At 50.6% G+C, this 23,576-nt stretch overlaps 9 protein-coding genes across 9 annotated transcripts; 5 read left to right on the top strand and 4 right to left on the bottom strand.

Moving 5' to 3' along the window:
* Positions 1-1,824: 1,824 nt before the first annotated feature.
* On the top strand, positions 1,825-2,134 carry ASPBRDRAFT_42881 (uncharacterized protein). The gene has a single exon (XM_067624887.1). It carries the CDS (start codon positions 1,884-1,886, stop codon positions 2,070-2,072), a length of 189 nt encoding a protein of 62 aa, XP_067478786.1. The 5' UTR covers positions 1,825-1,883; the 3' UTR covers positions 2,073-2,134.
* Positions 2,135-5,920: 3,786 nt separating this feature from the next.
* farB1 (putative C6 transcription factor (Ctf1B)) lies at positions 5,921-8,732 on the top strand (the record flags this gene model as incomplete). Its single annotated transcript, XM_067622715.1, has 3 exons — positions 5,921-6,174; positions 6,261-6,451; positions 6,553-8,732. The coding sequence occupies 3 exons, from the start codon at positions 5,921-5,923 to the stop codon at positions 8,730-8,732; spliced, it is 2,625 nt and encodes an 874-aa protein (XP_067478785.1).
* A 1,467-nt stretch (positions 8,733-10,199) lies between these two features.
* ASPBRDRAFT_126151 (uncharacterized protein) lies at positions 10,200-10,527 on the bottom strand (the record flags this gene model as incomplete). The annotated part of the gene is made up of 2 exons (XM_067617847.1): positions 10,200-10,333; positions 10,422-10,527. Coding segments are annotated over 2 exons (240 nt in total), but the record flags the coding sequence as incomplete, so codon positions are not given.
* Positions 10,528-10,613: 86 nt separating this feature from the next.
* ASPBRDRAFT_54848 (S10 family peptidase) lies at positions 10,614-12,814 on the top strand (the record flags this gene model as incomplete). The annotated part of the gene is made up of 10 exons (XM_067627305.1): positions 10,614-10,962; positions 11,028-11,132; positions 11,192-11,308; positions 11,370-11,493; positions 11,543-11,558; positions 11,614-11,730; positions 11,796-11,846; positions 11,904-12,057; positions 12,127-12,185; positions 12,248-12,814. 10 exons carry the CDS (start codon positions 10,614-10,616, stop codon positions 12,812-12,814), a joined length of 1,659 nt encoding a protein of 552 aa, XP_067478783.1.
* Positions 12,815-13,124: 310 nt separating this feature from the next.
* On the bottom strand, positions 13,125-15,070 carry ASPBRDRAFT_42876 (unc-93 family MFS transporter). Its single transcript, XM_067624886.1, has 4 exons — positions 14,401-15,070; positions 13,735-14,342; positions 13,559-13,654; positions 13,125-13,491 (listed from the first exon to the last, which is right to left on the bottom strand). The coding sequence occupies exons 1-4, from the start codon at positions 14,992-14,994 to the stop codon at positions 13,263-13,265; spliced, it is 1,527 nt and encodes a 508-aa protein (XP_067478782.1). The 5' UTR covers positions 14,995-15,070; the 3' UTR covers positions 13,125-13,262.
* Positions 15,071-18,259: 3,189 nt separating this feature from the next.
* On the top strand, positions 18,260-19,534 carry ASPBRDRAFT_54845 (N-acetylglucosamine-6-phosphate deacetylase; the record flags this gene model as incomplete). Its single annotated transcript, XM_067627304.1, has 1 exon — positions 18,260-19,534. One exon carries the CDS (start codon positions 18,260-18,262, stop codon positions 19,532-19,534), a length of 1,275 nt encoding a protein of 424 aa, XP_067478781.1.
* Positions 19,535-19,890: 356 nt separating this feature from the next.
* ASPBRDRAFT_567465 (uncharacterized protein) lies at positions 19,891-20,290 on the bottom strand. Its single transcript, XM_067627616.1, has one exon. The coding sequence runs from the start codon at positions 20,193-20,195 to the stop codon at positions 19,923-19,925; it is 273 nt and encodes a 90-aa protein (XP_067478780.1). The 5' UTR covers positions 20,196-20,290; the 3' UTR covers positions 19,891-19,922.
* On the bottom strand, positions 19,906-22,410 carry ASPBRDRAFT_151888 (GMC family oxidoreductase). The gene is made up of 2 exons (XM_067619334.1): positions 21,875-22,410; positions 19,906-21,767 (listed from the first exon to the last, which is right to left on the bottom strand). Exons 1-2 carry the CDS (start codon positions 22,119-22,121, stop codon positions 20,386-20,388), a joined length of 1,629 nt encoding a protein of 542 aa, XP_067478779.1. The 5' UTR covers positions 22,122-22,410; the 3' UTR covers positions 19,906-20,385.
* ASPBRDRAFT_673962 (uncharacterized protein) lies at positions 22,407-23,134 on the top strand. The gene has a single exon (XM_067628883.1). It carries the CDS (start codon positions 22,836-22,838, stop codon positions 23,100-23,102), a length of 267 nt encoding a protein of 88 aa, XP_067478778.1. The 5' UTR covers positions 22,407-22,835; the 3' UTR covers positions 23,103-23,134.
* The last annotated feature ends 442 nt before the right edge of the window (positions 23,135-23,576 follow it).

Raw genomic sequence — 23,576 nt, 5'->3', positions numbered from 1 at the left:
AACCTTGTTAGCCCATGCACGGTATGACTTCATTTCCGTCGTGGTGATTCCTTTATTCCGTCTGAGGATTACCCAGCCTCTTCCCCCCCTTCCTTCCTTTCCCCTCCCTTCTCTCCCGTCTTTCGGGTTACCGCCGGTGGCTTGCAGCAGAACATGAAAGAACGTGGGGTGGCAAGCTGGGCCATGGCTCTCGGATTGCCACGTCCGAGCTCAAGCTTGCTCGGCAAGATGTCCGAGTGTGTGCACACACACACCCACAGAGAGAGAGACCTACTGCGGGAGTCATGTATCTGGCCCCCTTGCTCAAAAGAAAGGGTGGACTGGGATACAGGATCATAGAGGAAAATGAGTCATGGGATTAGTATGTAGTTATATCCCTCAGTCAATAACTACGGGGTCAACTTATCGCATTATTTAATTTTAACAGGTATGATTACCGAAACGGGCAAGACGCTCCTAGGGTCTCCCGGATCTGGGGTTATCCGCTGGATGGCACGTCCACCCAGACCACGGAAGGATACCACTGTGGCTGAGTATTTCTCTATCCGTTATTCCATGGTGGGAAGATGACTTCTCACTCACTATAGGATATAGTTAAGGCAAGTCGTGCGGGCGTTGGGCCTTCATATCCACCAGTTACGTACAGGATAGCCAACCTAACTAGTAGTAGGCAAGGATGGAGGGGCGCATGATATCATAGGTAAGGGGGATAAAGAATGAATAAGGATCAGGTTCCTGTCTATCTACCAGAGCATCGAATTATGAGAGGCTGAGAGAGGAGTCAGCTCCCCGGCCTCCCCCGGGTTTAGTTATGAAGATAGCATGGGACCAGCCAAAGGAAACAGAAAAAGGGGGGGAAGAAGTGTGAAACTGGGGCACAGGCGGGAATGTTGGCTGGAGAAACTGGAGCTGGAAGGTTCGATCGCCCGCAATGGATGAGCCAAGCGAAATTCAGCTCTGGGGTCGAAAATTGATCCAATCTCAATTCCTTGCCCCTTACTATTAATGGCAGCTGATTTACTGGGGAATGGGAATGATACGTAACTTGCCCCAGAAAAGAGAAGCTAACTGCTAAGGCTACCGACTTACAAGTAAAACGACCGGCATCGCAAAAAAACGGGAGGGACGGAGGCCAAGACCTCCATTACAATACCCCGTGTCTTTCCCCGATCGGGAGCAACTCCACGTTTCCATCCTGTGTCTGTGTCTCATTCGGGGAGCATTACGCGATTGATGATTGGCGGCCAATCGTCCTCCAGCCGACGGTTAGTCAGCCATGGGCGTCCCACATGGGAATCCGCCCAAATGTCATTGATTGGCGTGGGGAAAAATCCCTCGTGATGGTCGGAGATTATCCCACACGGGCCAATCATTACGGCTTGTGCGTTGGTTCGCTTTTCCCCCACGAATTTACTACTCAGGACAACTACTTACTACGGGATACTAAGCTATTGCTGGGTCCCCCGTATTTTCATCGTGGTCCAGTCAATCAATCCCTAATTACGGCATGGAAATCTCGTTGTTTTACCTCCTAGTAGTACTGCTTGCGAGAAAAGGTTGCAATGGCTCCCAGGGTAAGCACAAGAGATATCATGTGAAAATAGAAATTGGATAACGCTAGCACTGTTGAAATAGGAAGGTCAAAGACTAGTACTTAGTAGAATTGAGACATGAATTGATCAACTACAACAAACTAATCCAATCACATATATGTAGGGTTTTCACCACAGTAGTGGCCTGCAGCATGTTGCGATGGCACACATTGACAGCAAGGAACCGTCCTCTCATGTCACCCTTCATTACGACACTGTACATGAAACAGAACAGAGACCTGTCTATCTAACCCACCTAAAGAGAATCAGAAGGCCCTAAAGCTCATCAACATGGCCTATAGGTGCCTGGATCTACCCCAGTGCGCCATCCTTTCTCACGACTTGTGGGGTACCAAGCTCTTTCCTCCGATTCTCGCTGCTCTCTCAACCTCTTGTCAAGTTCACAAGCCACAAATAGCCTTTAGCAATACGTACACACCACACAGTAGTAGTCTGCTGGTCCCTCCATACTCCACTTGAAATACCAGCTAAATAACACCAGCCCGCCTTTTGGCGGGGGGGGGAGCAGCTCACAGGTCACCCGCTCAGATTCTGGGCCGTTACGGCTACCTATTTCCGACGGGATTATTGGACAGCTCCCACAGAACATTCCTACCTTGGGGGGAGCGGAGGGCTCGTCTTCTCCGGTTGTCGGCACTATCAAGCGTGACATCGGACCCTCTATCACGTGGAATGAGCTTGTTGCTGATGCTCTTTCGATGAATCTGATTTGGGGAAATCACATTGTAGGAATAATAATTCACGCATAGAACGGATGATGATTAATATTATTCATCCGCTGAGCCTATTTAGTAAATTAGTGGATAGGTCTAGAGCAAGGTGTGCTTTGCTTGCACTCCATTGTTGCGGTAATTGTTTTGCTGCTCCATGAATTTGACTGACAACTCGCATGCACAGCGTGTGTAGCAGCAGCATCAAGAATTTGGGGCCGATCCACCCGCGCGATATTTTGCCCCAGTCCGTGAACAGCAACAATTCACGACCGCATCCAGAATTGACCGTCAGTTTGCTCCTGCTGATTACGTATATATACTACTTTGAGACTATGCTTTCTTGTGATTCTTTTTTTTACAACAAAAAGATAATTACTCAATGCTCAAGAAGGACACTTACTGTAAGGATGTAAACGACTTGTCCGGAGAGTAGGTCTCGATGCGGCGAGCGTGCCGAATCCAAGGACTCCCGCTTTTCTCCAGTTCCTTAGTACTAGTTTCAGTGGGTCTCTCAGCCAGTGACCACTGACCGCATTTATTGAATTCTAGTCGAGTTTGACCCAAACTGTCTAAATAATTAATCCCCCCTTCGAACGAACTAACCGTAGGATACCGTTCCCAATTCCCAGCGTCGTCCCAGGTTTGGTTCGGCCCAACGATTCGCCCCTCCATCGGCATGCGGGATCGGCTGCGATCCTACATTGGGCAGCTGGCGGGCCTGCCAATGCTTGCCCTGCCCTGCTCCTATCCCTCATGCTGCATAGCGCCTTGGCTACTGGGCTTAGTCTCTCCCGGGTCTGGATGCTGGAGGCCAGCGACAACCACCTGGCCCATTATTAATTCCTGATGCATTGGCAATGAGATCTTGTTAGTTGGCTTCCCTTCTCCCCCCCCTCCAAAAGGGCTCTGTTGTATAACTTGTATTAACTTTTTCAACAGGGGGAAAGATGTATGCATGATCGTCATAAATCCACTTCCTCTCCACCTAACTTCAAGACTATTCTGCCTGCCTTCTGCTTCGAGACCGCATGACATATGCATCCATCCGCACTGGATGGGTCGTCGTCGGAATACCGAGTGCAAACAAGCTGCAGGCTGCACTATTTCCAAGTTATCCTATCTAAAGGACAATTGTGATGATGTGACAATCGCTAACGACCTATCATACATCATACGTAGAGCGTTTTCTTAGCCCGGTCCATCCCAGGGGATGACACTGAAGGAGGACCGCCGTGGGTATCTTTCTTATCATAACGATCATCAAGGTAGTCTCCGATAGCGCAGGGAAATCCACCCTAGTCCGAGATCACCATGCGCACACAGTATATTACAAAAAAGTAGTGGCAGATAGACAGAGGGTATACGGGATAATCTAAACCGAGCGCTTACGGGCCTCGGTTCCGTGGTATCTGGCTGGCTGACCCATACTCGGCTGTTTGACAAAAGGGAGATCGTGATGTGTACTCCGTACCGCAGGGGCCGATCCCCCGATCAAGAACAACAGTATACATACACTTTGCAATACGGATCCAGTGGGAAAAATTAAAGAAATAAAATAAAATCCCGATAAAGAGAGAGCCGAATGATTTACATTTTTGGTAAATAATCATTATGTTCGAGCCAAAACCTAAGTGACTGACGTCAAAGGGGGCAATGAAAGGGAAGCCGACGGAAACAGACCCGAGTTTCTTGAAGACGCCGTGCTTCTCAGTCCAGAAATGCGAGTGTGCACAAGTCACAAGAGCCGGAATCTTTTCCGACACCAGATATGACGCACACTCCCTTTGTGCGTGCTAATTGACTAACAAACTAACGCGCAGAAAATTTACCAACTAATTACTCCGGATACCGCCCCGTGGCTGCATCCCTGCGCGGAAGAATATTGCCATGGCCCATGACACCGTTTAGAGGACATCCAAGGGTCAAAAGGTAGTTGCGAGGAAGATTCTACCAAACCAAATAAAACTTCCCACACTGTAAACGCCCGATGGGGAAAGGTTTCCAGGTCAGTCACGGGATAGTACGTTTCTTCGACCAATGGTAGGGTCTTGAATTTGCTCCCGGTCCCCTCCGGTGGTGGCCAAGCTGCCGATGACTGGTTGTGGCGGACAAGGCCAGTAACGTGACCGGGCCGATGGAGAGACCCTCCCCACCTCTCAATCGGGTATGGAAAACTGCCATCACCTTCTTTCTGGGTCCGTTGCTGCTAGTAGTGTGGACGGGAATACGGAGTAAGGGGACGGGAGTTGGTTCACTTGACTGAAATGGGTAGACTACATAACAACAACTTGGAAAAGAAACCGGCTGTGGAACGGAAGCTGAGGAACTTGGGTGGAAACTCCTAAAGACTTAACCTAGTAAGTACTACTCCCCACTATACCTGTTTCGGGCAGACGCGGAGGGGATGGATGACTCCTGCGTTGTGTGGTGGATCTTAACAAACCATCACGAATTTCTGAATGGTTGTTAAAGAGTCTCCAGTGGGGGTGTTTTGTACAGTAAGCAATGGGCGACGACTGGCTCAAAAAAAGACATCGTAATCTGATTGTGTCTTTTTCATATTTTTCCTTCCCCACCACGCCGACTGAAACCCGCTTTTTTCCTTTTTCTCGAGTCTCTAACCCCCTTCCCAAACGGGACTAGTCAATGCGGTCTGAGGTAAATACAGGCCCGCACTAGCGCCGGCCTTCTTTTCTGGCCAGCGTGACTAGTGAGGATAGTCTAGTCCACGATAGGTAGCAGAAGTCTTTTTCACTACTCAACTAAAATCGCCCGGCGCGGTTTGACGACGACGACGTCGCCGATGTTGATGGCTAACCCAAGTCAGGTCCTCTTTTTCTTTTTTTCTTCCCCCTTCCCCTAGTCTCAAAGTCTACGGAGCACACCGTCCGCCATTGGGTTTCCACTTCTAGGCGGAATTCCACGGTTCTGGTCTGGGGGAGGCGACCATGGCGAGTGGATCTGGGGCTCATCATCCCCAACGCCAACGCCTCCTGACTTGACGGACGGATTGACGGTTGGAAAAGGCACTTGCGACATTTGCTGCTGCTACTAACACTAGTTAGTTCAATCATACTTAAACATTCTCCTCCCCGGCCCCAGGTCTTGCCTCGATTTTCGTCCCTTTGGACGAAAGATTGGAACGTGGTCCTGTGATTCCTTTTTATTTTTTGTTCTTCTCTACTCTTCCTTCCGGCGGAAAGTGATTCTCTAACCTAATTCCTGTATGGATTGATCTTAAATAATTAAAAAAAAGGAAAAACATAAAAAAGGAACATAAAAAAAAGGGAACATCTCCACTCTTGTTACTTTCCTCCGTTGGGTCACGTTCTGGATTTCCTCTTCTTACTACACACCTCATCCTCCACCTTTTTCTCTTGTTAACTCCTACTACTACTTACTACTACCTTGGCAATCTTTGTCCTATTACCTATAATCCTCATTTTCTACGAAGAAAGTCGCATTGATTCTTTTACTTTAAGTATCGCTATACTTCTCGCCGTTCCGCCCCATTGCTTCTTCCACCATCGATACGAAAATAAGGCTGGCCTACTCACGGATGATCTGGTTCAACTGAATTTCACGCTTTACACAATGACTAACACTGCTGTATCAACAACTTCTCCCACCCCTCAATCCACCGTGGAAACAGAGGCCAAATCCAAGAGGAAAGCCTCCACTGCCGGTCTACCCGCCAATGCCCGTCCTGTAAAACGGAGGGCGTCCAAGGCGTGCTGTTGCTGCCGCGCTCGCAAAGTGCGGTGTGATGTGGTCGAAAATGGTTCGCCCTGCACGAATTGCCGCTTGGATCAAGTAGAGTGCATTGTCACTGAGAGCAAGAGGAGAAAGTTCGTCCACGTCGAATACTCATCTTCCGTTTTTCCTCCTCAGAATTGCCGGCTAACCACGAGCGCGCCTTGTTGCCACTGTTCAGGAAATCACGTGTTGAGGTTGATAATGCAAACCCTCACCAGCTGTCTCAATCACCTGCAGAAATCCCCGATGACGGGGCAAGTCTGTTCAGGCGACTTAGCGAGTGCCATGGCCTGTCCGATATGGCCCCAGCTTCTCCCTCGCAGCGCTCTGTAGATTTGGATCAGGGGCAGCATATGCCCCATCTTTTATGTTCGTATTCCACCTTCTATTCATATAACCGCGGAGATCGTGGCACATGATCCATCTCCACTGTATCCTGTCCGATGAGATGCTGATACGCAGCTATACAGATCAAAGCCAAGCGAACAGAATTGGTTCCGGGGATCGCTATCGCAGAAGAATGGCCCCAAATCCTGCTGTGCCCGCTACGCTTCCTTTGCACCATGTGACTTCGCAGATTCAACAGCTGCTGGATCCTTCCTTCGCCAATGCCAGATCAGGCGGTGTTGTCTTACCAGACTACATCCGCGGATTGCCTCCACGCCTGCAAAAAGAGGATATCGACTACCTGTCTATGAAAGGAGCTTTGACTGTCCCCGACGTGGGACTACGCAACGAATTGCTGAAAAGCTACATTCACTACGTCCACACCTACATGCCCCTCCTCGACCTGGAAGACTTCCTGCAAACGATCGTTCAAAACGATGGCATCCGCCGTATGAGTCTATTGTTGTTCCAAGCCGTGATGTTTGCCGGTACAGCTTTCATCGACCTGAAGCATCTCCACGCTGCCGGTTACCCCACCAGAAAGGCGGCTCGGAAAGCTTTCTTTCAGCGTGCACGACTTCTCTATGATTTCGACTACGAAGTAGACCGGATCTCTCTGGTCCAGTCCTTACTCCTAATGACCTACTGGTATGAGACGCCTGATGACCAGAAGGATACCTGGCATTGGATGGGTGTGAGCTTGTCCCTCGCGCATACCATCGGCCTGCATCGTGATCCCGGCAACTCCCGGATGGATGTTCGGCGCCAACGGATGTGGAAACGGATCTGGTGGAGCACATATACGCGTGATCGTCTGATCGCCCTGGGAATGAGACGCCCCATGCGCGTGAAGGACGATGACTGTGATGTTCCGATGTTGACTCTTGACGATTTCGAGTTCCATCCCTTCTCGCCGGAAATTGTGAGCATGGTAGGCAATTCGGAGATCCTTCAGAGCGTGAGCCATCAGAGAGAGCTTGCCTTGATGTTCATCGAAAAGGCCAAACTTTGTCTCTGTGTTAGCCATGTCCTGTCGGCTCAATATTCGGTTTTGAGCCACAAGTTTGGTGGCACGATGGAAACCACCATGATGTTGGTGCCCAAAAAATCAGCAGCGGAGACCTTTGAGGTTCGTCGTTGTGATCAGGAGCTGGAAGACTGGCTGGCCCACCTTCCGACAGAGATACGCTACGCCCCCGCCGCGCCCTCCAAGTTGAATGAGGCGCAGGAAGTGCTTCACTCCCATCGCGCACTCCTGAAGATGGTCTATTTGACCACGTCCAGCGCTCTTCATCGCCCTCAGGTTCTACCTGCGATTCCGTTCCCGTCGATGGACGCCGAACTCCAGGAGATCTCCAGGAATAAGGTGCGGTTCGCTGCGATTGAAATCACCAATATTGCTCAGGATCTACACAGCCTAGACCTGACCCGGTATTTCCCTACAACTGGCGTTACGGTCCTCCTTCCTGCCGTGATTATTCACCTCCTCGACATCAAGTCTAGCGACCACAATGTTCGCATGACCAGCCTTCACCGGTTCTACCAGTGCATGCGCATATTACAACGCCTGAGAGAAATCTATGCATCGGCCGACTTCGCGACGTCGTTTTTGGAGGCTGCCATTCGCAAGGCCGGAATTCAGCTTACAGTAGCACCGCAAGATGTGCAGGCACGGACGAACAACATAGTAGACACCTCAGCACGCGTTAACACTCTGACACCACCCCCTGACTCTCTTGCGCAGAAGATTCCCGACCTGACGTATCCGAAATCCGATGGCGCGAGACGTGCCAGTCAGCTTCCCAAGGAAAGCGGCCCTGAGTTCGCATCAACGCCCCCACCCTCCGACGGTAGCGAGAATGGGAGTACCAACAACATCAACCCCAGTTATCACCAGGATGCCTTCACCATTCCCAACTTCGACTCCGAGCTGAGCATCAGCGAGCTCATGGATCTGGCGAATGACGCGGAAGTGACTCAGAACGACTTCGATGCCCTGATCAACTTTGACGACGCCGGTGCGGATTTTCTTGCCCCCGATGATGGCTTGAATACCGGAAATGGTAATGGGAAGAACTATGGCTTTGGCTTGGGCACCATGAACAACCTTTCCGACATCATGGGTTTCGATACAGAGAAACAAGGCGTTGATTTGACCGGCCTGGGAGACGGGCAGCTCGCTGGCGATCGCGCTGCGGCATCACGGGGCGACATGAACGCTTTCGCAGCCGACCTGGATGCGGAACTCGGCCTGAGTCTTTAGGAGGCTTGGGAACACACTTGGGGGACATAGTCCAATGTTTGTGCCAGTGATTTAGATCCATTTGCTTTCTGCATTGCCTTTGGCGATTATGTTTTGGCCATCTATTGCAATAGGCCCCTTTCTTCACAACATTTGGGTGCATCAAAGGGAAATGGGCGCTTGGCGTTCGCGGGCTTTTACGTACCGGGTTTGGAAACTTGAACCCTTGGATCGGTTGATGCTTGTTTCTTATGTACCATCCCCTGCACGAGGGCGATTGTTCCCAATATATGTACATACAAAGTCGAAAAGTACGACATGAGAAAATGAATGACCTAACGCTTTTATTAATTCGGGCTGTGGTATTAACTATTAGCATCGTCGGAGAGCTGTAGTAGTATATGTCTGTTGAACTCTGTATGGTCGGCGAACGGCCAATTGACATCAGGGGCAGATAGATTAGTTAATCGAAAGGGATTTCGACTTCTTGTAGACCACCACCCTTGCCTGACATTCTTCACGTAGGTCTGTGGTGGTGGTGCTGCTCAATTACCCTTGCAGCAGACTCCACTCATTGACCGCCTGAGAGATTTGTCGCTATTGAGTCTGTGCGGCATCTCTTTAGTAAATACCGTCCTTCCGTACTACTATATATCTAGTGAGTTAGACAGTGATCGAAGAGGGTTTACTGCTGGGATGAAGAAACAGACACCTGCAGTTGGAATCAAACAAGGGTGGCCCGTTTCTGGGTGTTGTTGAAAGGAAGTTGTGGGACAACTCGTCCTCATAGCTTCAGATTTGTGTTGAAAAGCAACATCTCAGGTGAGCTCGATACTACACATGTATCACATCCAAAGTGTTTCAGTCCGTAGTGCTAGTTGCTGTCCCAGTGGAGATAAAGGATGTACTCAAGAAGTGGTTAAGAGGAGGTCCCGTGCATACCAGTCCCGATTAGGCAGGTGGTTTGGGTCAGGCACGTCCATTCCCATTTTCTTTCTTTCTCTTACTTCATCTTCCCCTTCATCTTTCATTGGTGTCAGAGATGCTCTGCACATCTTCTCCTATTTTGTATCTTTCCCTGGCCTCTTCCTTTTCCCCCCCGCACCGGGCACTCAATCCATCCTGTTTAATCCCGGTCCCTGCAGCATCTTACTCACAGCCACAGCGTCTGCCATTGTGCAACCAAGTCATCACTCTCCAATGTTATCCAAAAATCGTCCCGCCAAGGAAGTTGGGCCACCGATACCACAGTAACTGAGTCGCAGTCCCTTTTCAATAGCCTTTAATTACGGGCGCGGATTCGATCAGTCAACTGTTGCAGTGCCAATCAATTACGGCCGATTGGGTTCAGGTCCTGGAGGCACGGAATCATACCAAGAGACTAAGTACCAAGGTACAGCACTAGCGAGACAAGGTGTTATCGCTATTGTTGGCAAATTGACGGCGGGGATTTCTTATGCAGGGCTCGGTATCCATCCACCCCTCTTCCTACCCAGTCAATTCGGCTCGGTTATTGGAGGAGATGCTGCGCTGCTTAACTGACGCCTCACCGATCAGGCCGGAAACGGCGGCGGGATACAACCTCGTTTCCACACAATAGTGTTTGTCTTCTGCATGGCATACTAATCTCCGTCAGCATGTATCTTTTGTCGACTGGATTGAATTCTCCTTCCCTCCCACCATGTGGGCCAGGGGCTTTCCTCTCGAAACTTTGTCGCTCATGTAACGATGTATAAAGCCTGGAGAATGGCAACCTCCCCCCCGGCCCGTCGGTCTTTTGCTGACCGTTCTCCATGGGGTGCTCTTCGAGTCGTTTTGTGATGTATCTATAGATTTAACTTTCGAGGAATATTTACCAGGCATAACTGTGACTAGGTCTGTCCTTGCATTGAACAACACACCATGCGTGGCTCTCGGTTGGCCCTCTTGTTGCCCCTGGCTGCACTCAGCTGTGCTATGCCCGAGAATGAATGGTCATCTACAGTCAGAAGGCAGCTACCAAAAGCGCCCTCTGGCGTCAAATCCATAACAACTCCGAACAATGTCACTATCCGGTATAAGGAACCAGGAACCGAAGGCGTTTGTGAGACGACGCCTGGTGTCAAATCATACTCCGGATATGTCGATCTGTCGCCCGAGTCACATACCTTCTTTTGGTTTTTTGAATCACGTCGTGACCCGGAGAATGATCCAGTGACTCTATGGCTGAATGGTGGCCCTGGAAGTGATTCTTTGATTGGGCTTTTCGAAGGTTGGCCGAACATCCTGGCTGAAAAGCTAAAAGTCAGCTTGTATGTGCTGACGCCTTCGCAACAGAATTGGGTCCGTGTCACATCAGCCCAGAGTACGAGTCAATCATCAATCAGTACTCCTGGAACGAAGTCTCCAATCTTCTTTTCTTGTCTCAGCCCCTCGGCGTGGGTATGAAATGTCGCTGTTTTGATACATTCTGTGTACGTCGCTTACGATTATCTGCGAAGGGTTCTCTTACAGTGAAACCGAGGCCGGCTCCTTGAACCCAATTACTGGAGTTGTCGAAAACGCCTCCTTTGCTGGTGTCCAGGGCCGATACCCAGTTATTGATGCCACAATTATCGGTAAGTTGTCTGGTTTTGATTGACCCTCAATAGGAACTCGCCTCATGTTTCTACCTTACAGATACGACCGATATCGCTGCACGCGCAACCTGGGAAGTGCTTCAGGGCTTCCTCGGCGGCCTGTCGCAACTTGATTCGGAAGTCAAATCCAAGGAGTTCAACTTGTGGACAGAGAGCTACGGAGGGTAAGTGCAGCTTTCAGATTAGAGCGACGTATGCTGACTTCATCAAAAGACACTATGGGCCGGCTGTAGGTTTTCTTCTTTGGTTGCTACTTCCTATATACACAAAGCTGATGACCGAAGTTCTTCAATTATTTCTACGAACAAAATTCAAAGATTGCCAGCGGGACTGTGAATGGCGTCCAACTCAATTTCAACTCCCTTGGGATCATCAATGGCATCATTGACGAGGCGATTCAGGTAACGGGGACTGCAACTCGACCAGAGGCTGTGGCCTAGAAGGACATCGCTAAAGCTGTTCATAGGCAAGCCACTACCCGGAATTTGCTGTCAATAACACATACGGAATCAAAGCTGTAAGTTCATCACCTGCACGTCGCGGTTACTAGACCAGCGTTACTCATACTTGTTAGGTCAACGACACAGTATACAACTATATGAAGTTCGCCAACACGATGCCAAATGGATGCCAGGATCAGGTTGCTTTGTGTAAACTGACCAATAGAACCTCGCTAGCTGATTACGCTCTATGTACAGAAGCAACCAATATGTGTAGGGACAATGTCGGTGAGTGGCTCCACGAATTTCCTTCCCGAGAAGTAATAATGAAGGGCTCTGCTAAGCTGTTGTGTGCAGAAGGGCCTTACTACCAATTTGGCGCCCGTGGCGTGTATGATATCCGGCACCCCTATAACGTAAGTGACAAGGATAAGGATTGCACTTTCCGAACAGGGACACTGCTCATATGTCTATGTAGGACCCGACCCCGCCGTCCTACTTTGTTGACTACCTCAGGAAAGACTCAGTCATGGATGCTATTGGCGTGGACATCAACTACACCGATTCCAGCAGCGACGTATATTATGCTTTCCAACAGTCCGGCGACTTTGTATGGCCGAATTTCATCGAGGACCTCGAGGAGATTCTCCAACTCCCCGTGCGCGTGTCTTTGATCTACGGCGATGCCGATTATATCTGTAATTGGTTCGGTGGCCAGGCCATCTCACTCGCAGTTAATTACCCCCATGCAGCTCAGTTCCGCGCAGCGGGATACACACCCATGGTGGTGGATGGGGTCGAATATGGTGAGACTCGCGAGTATGGCAACTTCTCGTTCACCCGCGTATATCAGGCCGGGCACGAAGTTCCATACTATCAACCGATCGCAGCACTACAGTTGTTCAACCGTACTCTATTCGGATGGGATATTGCAGCGGGTACAACTCAGATTTGGCCCAGTTATAGCACCAACGGGACTGCACAGGCTACACACACGCAGTCGTTTGTACCACTGTCCACGGCGTCGAGTACCACCGTTCATTAGGATTGGGGGAAATTGTTACCCTCATTGGCATGGCTCATCTTTGGTGTTACCTATTGCGATTCATGTCCATAATCTAAGAGTGGCACGCAAGCTTCCCTAGACGTGCTTGCACCTGCCACCATGTCGTCCTACGACTACGCTGGTCTACACCGTACGAGGTTTCTTTCAACACTTTGCTGCGACCATTAAAGTCATGTCATATTAATTCCATTACGGCAATTCGTAACCTGCTGATAGCTCACATCATTGTGCCTCAGCTAGATGTCGTAATACGCTCCAAAACCCAATCTGATCATGGATATCCAGCGATAAAAAAAAATAAAACCAGAAAGAAAAATTAAGTATATCCAACCACCAAAAACACAGAGGCTGATGCCTGACCAACATGAAACTCCAGCAACCTCTTTCCGCTGAATTGGAATGCGTAGAAAAAAGAAAGCCTGAGTCATCATTTCTCGGTGGTCATCTCCGGCTCCTGCTTCGTCTCAGAAGGATGGTCTTCCAGTGGAACACCCACTTCTTGAGCGGTCTCATCCGAGAAGTTGAGGTCCGCTTCGACGTCCGCATGTTCCTTGATCCTCAAGAACACCACAGGCGACGCGATGACGAGACTGCCGGCGAGCAGGCCCCAGCAGGAGGCGAACTCCGTCATGTAAGGGGTTCCTACGGCATCCATGCTGCAGCAAAGTATATCCATTAGTCTCCACCTCTAATTTCCTGAGCGAGGGGGTTTCCAGGACTCACCGCCACATGCCAGCTGCACCAGCAGATTGGATGCCCTTGTAGAAGCCGGCGAAGTTGGCCAACTTTCGGGCGTTGTTAGTCAGTGAACCCATGAACCTACACAAACCGTATCAGTCAGTAAGAGGCATACAAAAAAACAGCTTGCCGCCAAAAAGGAAGATAACAGCATCACTGACCAATAAGCACAGGTCTGGAAGGCAGCGTCGTAGAAACCATAAAACATGTACAAGAACATGGGCCCAACATAGCCGCTGGTCGTCCAGTCGGTATCTGCCACGACGCTCTTCCGGGTGTATGTCTTCTGGAAGGCATAGCCACCGCCCCAAACGCCCATTGTGAGGGCAAAGAGGAGTCCAAGGCCAATCTTAGCTCGGACTGGGCGGCTAAAGTACTTCAAGTCCAGGATCTGGCCGAACACGAAAGCGCCAACCATCTGCATAAGCCAGTAGAGGAGATTGTTGAGGGCCCGCGTCCGGATGGTGAAATAAGCACCATTGACGCTGTTAAATTGATATGCAGTAAACCAGTTGCTCACCAGGAACATGGGGAAAAAGAGGATGATGTAGTAGTCGGTGCGGATGGTGTCATAAAGACCTTTGAACTCGGAAATCCACGTGGGGTTCTTCATCACAATGACATGCGAGCCATCCTTGCGCTTGACGTACTTCGAATCCGAAAGACCCCAGGCCAGGACAAATCCAAGCGCCATGAGCACCATGAAAGCGATGTAGGTGCCATCGTTGACCTGGCCAGCTTCAGAGTGCAGATTTTGACCCAAAGGGACCTGTATGTCAGGGTTAGAGAAGGGCTACTAGATCGAACGAGCCACTCAAAGGACTCACCAAGCTGCCAATCACACCACCAAGGTTGAAGATCACCCAAAAAATAGCGATGAATTTACCCTTGTCCTTTTCATTCGGGTAGCTCATCATGACCGCACCCTGCGCGCACCACAGCAGACCGCCGCAAACACCCAACAGTGCGCCCGCAAAGATCAAGAAGCCGGAGTTCTTGTTATGGTTGTAGGACAAGAGGGAAGCCACATAGAGGAAGTAGCCAAAGCCACCGATTGAGAGAGTCAGACGGAGACCAATGCGGTTCGCAATGGACCCGGCGAAGAAACCAACTACTGCAAAGGTACTGTACAGAGCGGTGTTGGCGTCACTGACATCGGCAGGGTCCAGCTGGCCACCCCCGCCCAAACCGCTGACTGCATTGAACATGCCAGGACAGAGGAAACACACAAACGATACCAGCAAAAGCTGGGCTTCTGGGGAGGCGAAGTACGGCAACGACCAGGGACCAATCTTCACCGGCTTGTACATCCACGGTTTACCGGTGAGCTTGGTCTCGTGACCAGCTTCTGGATCTGAAGTGACCGCGGGGACTTCCTTCTCATGATGGAGGTTATCCTGTCCCGTTGTAGGGGAAGCCATTGTTGTTGATCGGCAGCTCCAACTTTAGATGAAGATGTCCAAGGAACAGTGGCGGATGCAGTGAATTGATTTGCGACTTGTCGGCAGGTCAGCAGGCGTACTCAATAAAGTGTAGATGTGTGCATATGTAGACGGGATCAATGGCATGTATGTGCGGGTTATAAACAATGGCAGTGTAGAGAGATATGTGCAGGAAACAGACGCGACGAAGAGATGGCTGAGGAGGAAAAGGTAAGAGGGACAAATAAGAACGATGAGAAGTAAAAGGAGGAAGAGGAAGAGGAGTAGTAGAAGAAGAGACAACGGAGGGAAGCCAATGGGATGAAGGATATCACTGTGGGAGAAGGGGGGGGGGGGGGGGGGGGGAAAAGGACGTAACTAACTACCCCAGGGGAAATGAGAAGGATGATGGAGGAGCCGGAGATCCGAAATATGTAGAAAACAGGTAACACACACTGGGGCGGACCCAGAGAACTAGATTTAAAAAGGATCGGAGTTTGGCAGTGAAGGAGGAAGAAGAAAAGGCAGGATCAGGCAAGGATGTCTTGGATGATCCGGGGTAAGAATGAAGGGGTGGACACAGAACAGAAAAGGGAAAACAATGACTGGTCACGGGCGCAGGCAGAAAAAAAATAGTGAAACCCTTGGCCCAAGCTGCAGCAGTAGTAATGATAAATTGAAAAGAAAAATATAAAGGTGGATGGGGGCTCTGGGCTTATTTTTATCTCCGGGGGCTCGGATACGAATTGTAACATCCAGCTGATGGAAATCTCACCTGCTTAGGCCACCCAATTGTGAGGGATCAAGTTGGGGAAGGATACCACGGTGGGAGTCGAGAGGATGAGACAACGGTGATAACAGCCATCATCGGGGAGGAAGACAAACGACACACATGAGATAGGCAGAGACAGGGGAGGAGGAGTAGTAGCTGCTCCACGATACGAAGAACATCCAGATAGAACAAACAGCCGATTCAACGCCAGTGTTGCAACGCACAAACCCAATAGAAAATGGGAAAAGTCAATGGGATGACAAGAGAAGCCGTCGTACCTTATCTCTGGGTCCTCGAGCCAGTGGGCAAAGAAGACGCACTAGAAGCACTAGCTCACTCGTTTAGTGAGTACCGGCGTGGTCAGACGGCGTGATAGTCAAGCACCACAACGAATCATCGGCGTTCGACTGACTCTAGCGGGAACCGGACCAGTCGCAGGATGGAGAAAGAACAATCGGACACGATCCACTCGACCCCAAGCGACCCAAAAGTCAAAACGAGATAGAGAGAGAAGGGAAAAAAGATGAGTAAGAGGAATGAAAATGCGGAGATGCAACTCAAATAAGGGCGGAGGTAACAGAAACTGTTAATCCAATCAATGGCCTAAGTAAGAACAATTGAAGAGGCACAGGATGATTCGAATGTCAGGCAGCCGATCGAAGATCCGACCAGGAGATTATCAGACTAGCAATGCACCTCCGATGCAAGTTGGCCAAATGACAACCACGAGGGCAACGGTCGAGACCTTAGGCCCAAGTCGCGTGTTATCAAGGGAGGGAGGCTTATCTCCAGGGGTTGGAGATAATAGTAGTACTAGTTAAGATATGAATGGAGTGATATGATAGCAGCACAGCCAGGAAGAGGAGAGAAAGGGTGGGTGAATAGAAAAAGTTGTGCAAAAGTGAAGGATTGAAAGGACAGACCCCTCTGATAATCCTTCGACTGGAAGTCAGTTGGATAGGATCGATAATCCGACTTAACTCATCCGTCATCGGATCCATAATTAGTTAATGGTTAGTGGTGAAGACGAAAGAGAGAGGGAGAGACAGGGACGGAGAGAGCGAACAAGCCCAATGGACCACACCCAGTTGCTGCAACCAAACAAACTCAGAGTCAGCCTCAAGGTGGTTAATCTGGTGATGGAGCCATCCTGATTCACCCGGCGGAGCTGCAAAGGCAACGGTGACATCGGTCGTTCGAAGCTTAGCCGAATGCGGGGAGACGATTCGGCTCATTTGCTGGTACGGTCGTCGTGAGGTAGCATCCAAAAACCCAAAACCCTCTTTTTCTTCACGCCGCTAAATCTGCGCTGGTGGCTTCGCTACCGACGAGGTTTTCTTTGGGTCTTCCCCGCCCTGTGGAGTCGGACCGGACCCAGTAACCGAACCCAGCGACCCATTGGAAAAAGAAGAGCACAGCAGAAAGAAAAGGAAGTAATATGATGATCAGTAGTTCGGGAGATCCGTAAGAGGGAGAGAGTGTGTGACTGAGTGTGCGTGCGCGTGTGTGAGAGAAAGTTAAAGTGAAAAAAGTCGAGGGAATTGAGAGACTTATTAGGAGAGGTGACTAGGAGACTAAAAAGAAGCTGAAGGACAGTGAAGGGGGAAAATATGAACTGAATGCATTCATGCAAACAAACTGAACTGAACTGTCCCTTCCTATTTTGGCACTGCAATTCACAGTGTCCGAAACAGGCAAGAACCCTGAGTCACGTGGACGTGTATCACTTCAGACAGTGTTTGGTATCCCAGCAGTATCGCTGTATTGTTTGTATGGTTTCATTATCCGTTCTGTAAGATACGGGGTTTGTCCGGGTTGGTATTGGTCACGAACGAGACAGACAGACAGACAGACAGACAGACGAGATAGAGATATGCAACATGACCTCACCAGATACTCCGGAATTCCACCATCAACGCCGTAGCTTTCTACTCATTTCCCGTTGACTGCTTGCTTGCTCGTCTACAAGGACTAATTAATCATAGTTAGTCACTTGCTCCATCGGCTTATCTCCTTAGCCACTCCGCCCGACTCCTTACTCGCAACCATGGACGGATCCCGGGGAAAAATGTCACCTTTTACTTTCCGATCCATATTCAATATCTCTACAGTCTACACATCGACGTCACATTCCGGCCATCACGCTCCTAAACCATGGGAATGGCAACGTCAACTACCCCAAGCCGTTTTTTTTCCCCGAGGCCAACCGCACAATCAATCATGGCGATCGAGTTTGTCCACGTTGCCTGCCCCTGCCTTTTGCCCCATCCAGGTTCCTGGTTCAATGTCACCTTGTAGGATTGCCCCCCCCCCAAGTCTTCCATTCATTCATAATGCCAATGCCCTACCAATTTTCCCTCCTACCCCGCAACAAACTTCCTCTCGCTTCCCGTCTCTTCCCTTAATCCCCTAGTTTAGACCAAATCCCTCTTCCTCACATCATCGACTCCCCAAGTCTGGTTGTGAGCGCGGCGCGGCTCGGAGTATACCACCATGCCTGGCAAAACATCCACCTCCCTGCCTCGCATCACCAAGTTTACCAACTGCCGTATCGTCAAGGGACTTGACCTCGTCGAGCAGGACGTATGGATTGATTCAGTTTCCGGGAAGATCCTCAAGGATCAGGAGGCCTTCTATGGATTACATCTCTCCCCCGATAAGGTCATCGATCTAGGCGGCCGCATCTTGGCTCCTGGCCTTATCGATGTACAGTTGAATGGTGCCCAGGGCTTCGACTTCTCGGTTCCCCAGGCTTCAAAGGAACTTTATGATGAGGGTCTGCGGGCCGTTAACAAAGGTCTTGCCAGGACCGGCGTGACTTCATACCTTCCGACGGTAGTCAGCTCGACTCCCGAAGTCTACTGGCAGGTACTCCCATCTTTGGGTTCATCTGGACCGAGCCACCGTGCCGAAGATGGCGCCGAGTCGCTAGGCGCTCATGTCGAAGGTCCCTTCATCAGCACCGGTCGTAATGGCGTGCATAAGACAGAAGTTCTGCGTGCAGCAACCTGCTTCGAAGATGTCATCGCCTGCTATGGCAAAGAGAACCTCATCGGCCCATCTAAATCAGTGCGCATGATCACCGCAGCTCCCGAAGTTGGAGACATGCTGCCGAACATTCCCTCCCTCACATCGGAGGACATCATCTACTCCATTGGCCACTCGGACGCAACGTACGAGCAAGCCCTCACCGCCACCCAGCAAGGCGCCACCATGATCACCCATCTCTTCAACGCAATGCGCCCCTTCTACCACCGGAACCCCGGTATCTTCGGCCTCCTAGGACAGAATGAATGTCGGCGACCATTCTACGGCGTCATTGCCGACGGCATCCATTTGCATCCCACCTCGATCCGCATCGCCTACAACGCCCACCCCGACGGTCTCATCCTCGTCACTGACGCCATGAAGCTATGCGGTCTCCCCGATGGCGTCTACGAATGGACCAATGGCGAGCGCATCATCAAATCCGGCGCCCGGCTGACCCTCGAGGGCTCAGACAAAATCGCCGGCAGCTCCGCCACCCTGATCGAGTGCGTCAACAATTTCCGTCGCTGGTCAGGCGCCTCGACGGCCGAAGCGCTCAACGCTGCGTCCGCCACCCCTGCGCGCCTCCTGGGATTACAGGGCGTCAAGGGGTCCCTGGAGAGTGGCGCGGATGCGGACTTGCTCGTGCTGGATGATGAGGAGGACCCCTTCTCGGGCCCCACCTTGACTGTGAGACAAGTCTGGAAGCGCGGAGTCAAGATCTATGATACCGACAAATAAGAGGAGGCAGTTGCTTGATCGAGAACATTTCGCTGTGGAAAGAAATTGTTCTGGATTTCACTCAAATTCATGCGTTACGCTCGAAATTTCTATCTTTCTAAGCAGGCTTGGGAGTTTTTGGATTTGGATTCTACTGCTCGTTTTCTTCTTGGCTCGCGTCGGTTTAGAGATTTGCATGGAGTGGATCTCTATAGGTTCTGTTCTTTGCCTCTTTTTTGTACTTGGGTCATTTAAACTATTGGGGGATAAAGTAGATCTACCACATGAATAGTGAATAGAATGTCAATATTAGAGATGTCATCTCAGCGGTTTTGTAGAGGTCTACTTTACTTTACATCCATCGCGTACGAGGCAAGTTAAGAATAAAATCTATGTTCTATTTGTTTTGCTATGTCTGGTGCTTCCTGCGCAACACGCCAGCGCTATATAATACAACCAGATTCGTCTCGGGATGAATGACAACCCAGACCACACTGTACATAAGAAAATAGTGCCGCAACAGCAACCAAACAATAAAAAAAAAGCCAAGCCAAATTTCGGAAAAAGGTAGATGATTGGATATCCAAAAAGAAAAACCTTCCCCTAATCTGGCTATTTTGCTTCCCGGAAAAATCATCAGTCGTAAATCATATAAGGCAAGCCAACTCCATCGCATATGCATGCTTCGGTCGATCGAAGCTCTCCCTCATTCGGAGACTACGCATGCAAAGCTAAAATCTCACTCGCTTGAGTAATGCATGCGCCATTCCATAACCAACTCCAAGCTCTTTTGTGTTTTTGCTTATTTCGCTGTGTTCTGAAAGAAACAGAGATGTAGATGACAAGAGAAAGCGGACGAAATAGCCACGCGCTTACAGGCGGGGCTGCTCGCGCTTCCAACCGGCCTCTTCAGCGATGAGCTCCGCGGCACGCTCGCCAATGGCCAACACAGTCAACATGGGGTTGATAGTGGGCATCTCAGGGAAGACACCAGCATCGGCGATACGGACGTTCTTCAGGCCACGGACCTTGAGCTTGGGGTCAACAACGGCCATGGGGTCGCGGGTCAAGTTACCCATCTTGGTAGTACCAGCGGGGTGGTAAACGGTGTGGGCAACGCGGCGACCATACTCGGAAAGCTCCTCGTCGGTCTGCACGTTGGGGCCAGGGGCAACCTCGCGCTTGATCCAGTCCTTGAAGGGCGCCTGCTGGGCGATCTCACGAGCTGCCTTGAGACCAGCCACGATGGTAGCAGCATCGTAGCCCTCGGGGTCGGTGAAGTAACGGAAGTCCAGGGCGGGCTTGACGCTGGGGTCGGCCGAGGTCAGGTAGATACGACCGCGGGAGCGAGGACGAGGGATGTTGGGGGTCATGCAAAAGGCATCGACCGGGGTGTCATAACCCAGACGCTCGGTGTTCAAGCAGAAGGGGATCTGGTAGCAGTGCATCATGACGTCGGCAGCACGGCCATCAAAGCCATTCGCGTTGGGAAGCTCACGACGCAGGAAGATACCAGCGTCAGAGTCCATGGTGGTCTGGTTGGGGGGAACGGGGCGGTTGAGCTCCCAGATGATAATACTCTCGGGGTGGTCGATGAGGTTCTCACCCACACCGGGGATATCCTTCACGACGGGGATTCCCAGAGAGGACAGCTGCTCGCGAGGACCCAGACCAGACAGCATCATCAGACGGGGGGTGTCAACGGCACCAGCGCACAAGATGGTTTCCTTCTTGGCGCGCAGGGTGTGCTTTTCGCCTGACTGCAGGGTCACATCAACACCGGTCACGGAGTCTCCGTCAACGTTGACACGGGACACCCAGGCGTTGGTGAGGATAGTCAGGTTAGGACGCTTCTCCTCGCCACGGAGGATGGGGTGGATGTAAGCGACACTGGCGCTGCTGCGACGACCGTCATCGGGGTTGTAAGAGACGGAGAAGAAACCGACACCCTCGGTCAGTTCTCCCTTGGAGCGGATCTCCTTGTTGAAGTCTTCGATGACGGGGATGTTCATGGCGGTGGAGCAAGACTGAACCCAGTCCTTGCACAGCTGGTTGCGGTGACGTTGGTGGACGGGCTGAACGGTGTTGCGCAGGTTGTCCAGGACGCGGGTGAAGGTCTCGAAGGACCAGCCAGTGCAGCCGGCCTGCTCCCATCTCTTGCAGTCGTATTCAAAGGGACGGAAAGAGATCAGGGTGTTGTGGCTGGAGCAACCGCCCAGAACCTTTGCGCGGGAGTGACGGATGTGGCTGTTACCTGTGAAGTAGAAGAAGGCATGAGAAGTTGATCTGGGGATTTATGACCTCGGGGAGAAAGATGGTTGTTTAAAATGCAGGGGGGAAAACACAGGTCTCACAACGTACCCATGGGTTGTTCAACGGTAGGGTAGTCGTAGTCCAACTCGCCACCAAGCAGGTTGAGCCACTCCTTCAAGTTGAGCACGCGATCATCCATAAAATCGCTGGGGCCACCCTCGATGACGAGAATGCGCTTGTTGGGCAGGTATTGAGCCAGACGACTGGCGATGACACAGCCAGCTGTGCCACCACCGACGATGACATAGTCGTAGCTGTTGACATCGCTAGCGGGGAAGTCGTTTGTGGTGGCCATTTTGAAAGATGAAGAGAATGTATTACTTGAAACGCAGGAGAGGTTGGAAAAAGAAAGAAGAAAATCGGAGAGGGGGAAGAGGATAAGAGAGATAAGGATGAGGAGACGAAGGGGTGGACTGCGACGGAGTAGAGAAAGAAGAGTAGAGAAAGAGGAGGGAAGAAGAGAAGACGGAAAGATGAGACTTGGGGGTTTTAAATTTTGCAGGACAACAAGAGATGCGGTGGTTTCTGAGGCTGAACCGTCAGGCCATCCAATCCATCCAAACCATCCACCCGTTTCCTTATGCTGTTTGGCCTCGTCTTGATCCTTTCTCACTCTTTTTTCTCACTATTCTTTCCCTTTTCTGCCGGGTGGGCCCCTCTTTAGACCCATTCCGGAGAGCGCCAGGACCCACCTCAGTTACTCCACTGCATCGAATCCTCAATCATCAATTGGCTGAGGTGTAGTGGGACCAGAGACTAGGTGGGGTCATTAGTCAAAGCCAAGATCCACGGCAAAGGCGGAAAAAGTTCTTATCTTAAAACTTTTTTTCGTTGGTCAATTTCGGGATGCGTAAGCCCTTTTGCATGCCATACTGTTACGTGATCTACTAATCCCCCGGATTGTTACTCAACCTTCCCCAAGATTTAGCCGGGTGTTCGTTCATCAGATGTCCTCGTGTCGTACTACGCCTTGGTAAATATGTATGGGGAAGAGAGGTAGCACCGCAGGATGGGCGGAATGGCAAGGGAGAGCGTGAACTTGCCACGGTCAAATTCCGAAGTCCGCCAGTCGTTGATGGTGACCCGGGCGGGCACTCCACATGAGATCCAAACACTAGCAGGGCACGCCACGATCCCGCCTACTAGTTGGGCGCTAACCAACGGTTATTTCCATCGGAGATGCAGGGCCGAGGCGACTCCCGGGATCATATTGCCTGGTTTGGCACAAAAAGTTGGCGCAAAGTTGAGGGGAAAAGGGAGAGGAGAGGAGAGGTGAAGAGAGGCCTGTATAGAGATACTGCATTGAGCCATGGCTTAGTTTAGTCCTAATTGTTATATCTATTTCCTCTGTATCGTCTCCGTATCTATCCAACAGAAATCCTTCGCGGGCGAGATGGGAGGGACTGTCTTATCCCGCATTCAAGCGATTAGCCAGATTAAGTAACTACTTGAATTGTACGGAGTACTAGACACCGTCACTTCTTCAATCTCCTCAGAATTGAAACGAACGGGGGAGAAAGGAGAAAAAAAAAAAAGAAGAAGAAAACAAAAAGAAAAAGGATCGATCGTCTACCGAATTACATCATCGGGCATTCCAGCAAATCATCGTGTTGGCGGTGTAGCCTTGGTGTACCGTTTCGGGCTTAGGCGTTCTCGCCGAGGTACCTGATCTGTACATTCAAGGCCTCCAGACTCTCTTACTTTCGACTACTTTTGAAACATCTTTTTTTCCTTTTCCCCTCACGGAAGT

Source organism: Aspergillus brasiliensis, assembly GCF_001889945.1.
Source record: "Aspergillus brasiliensis CBS 101740 unplaced genomic scaffold ASPBRscaffold_6, whole genome shotgun sequence".
Taxonomy (NCBI): domain Eukaryota; kingdom Fungi; phylum Ascomycota; class Eurotiomycetes; order Eurotiales; family Aspergillaceae; genus Aspergillus; species Aspergillus brasiliensis.
This window is presented reverse-complemented; position numbering and strand designations above follow the sequence as displayed.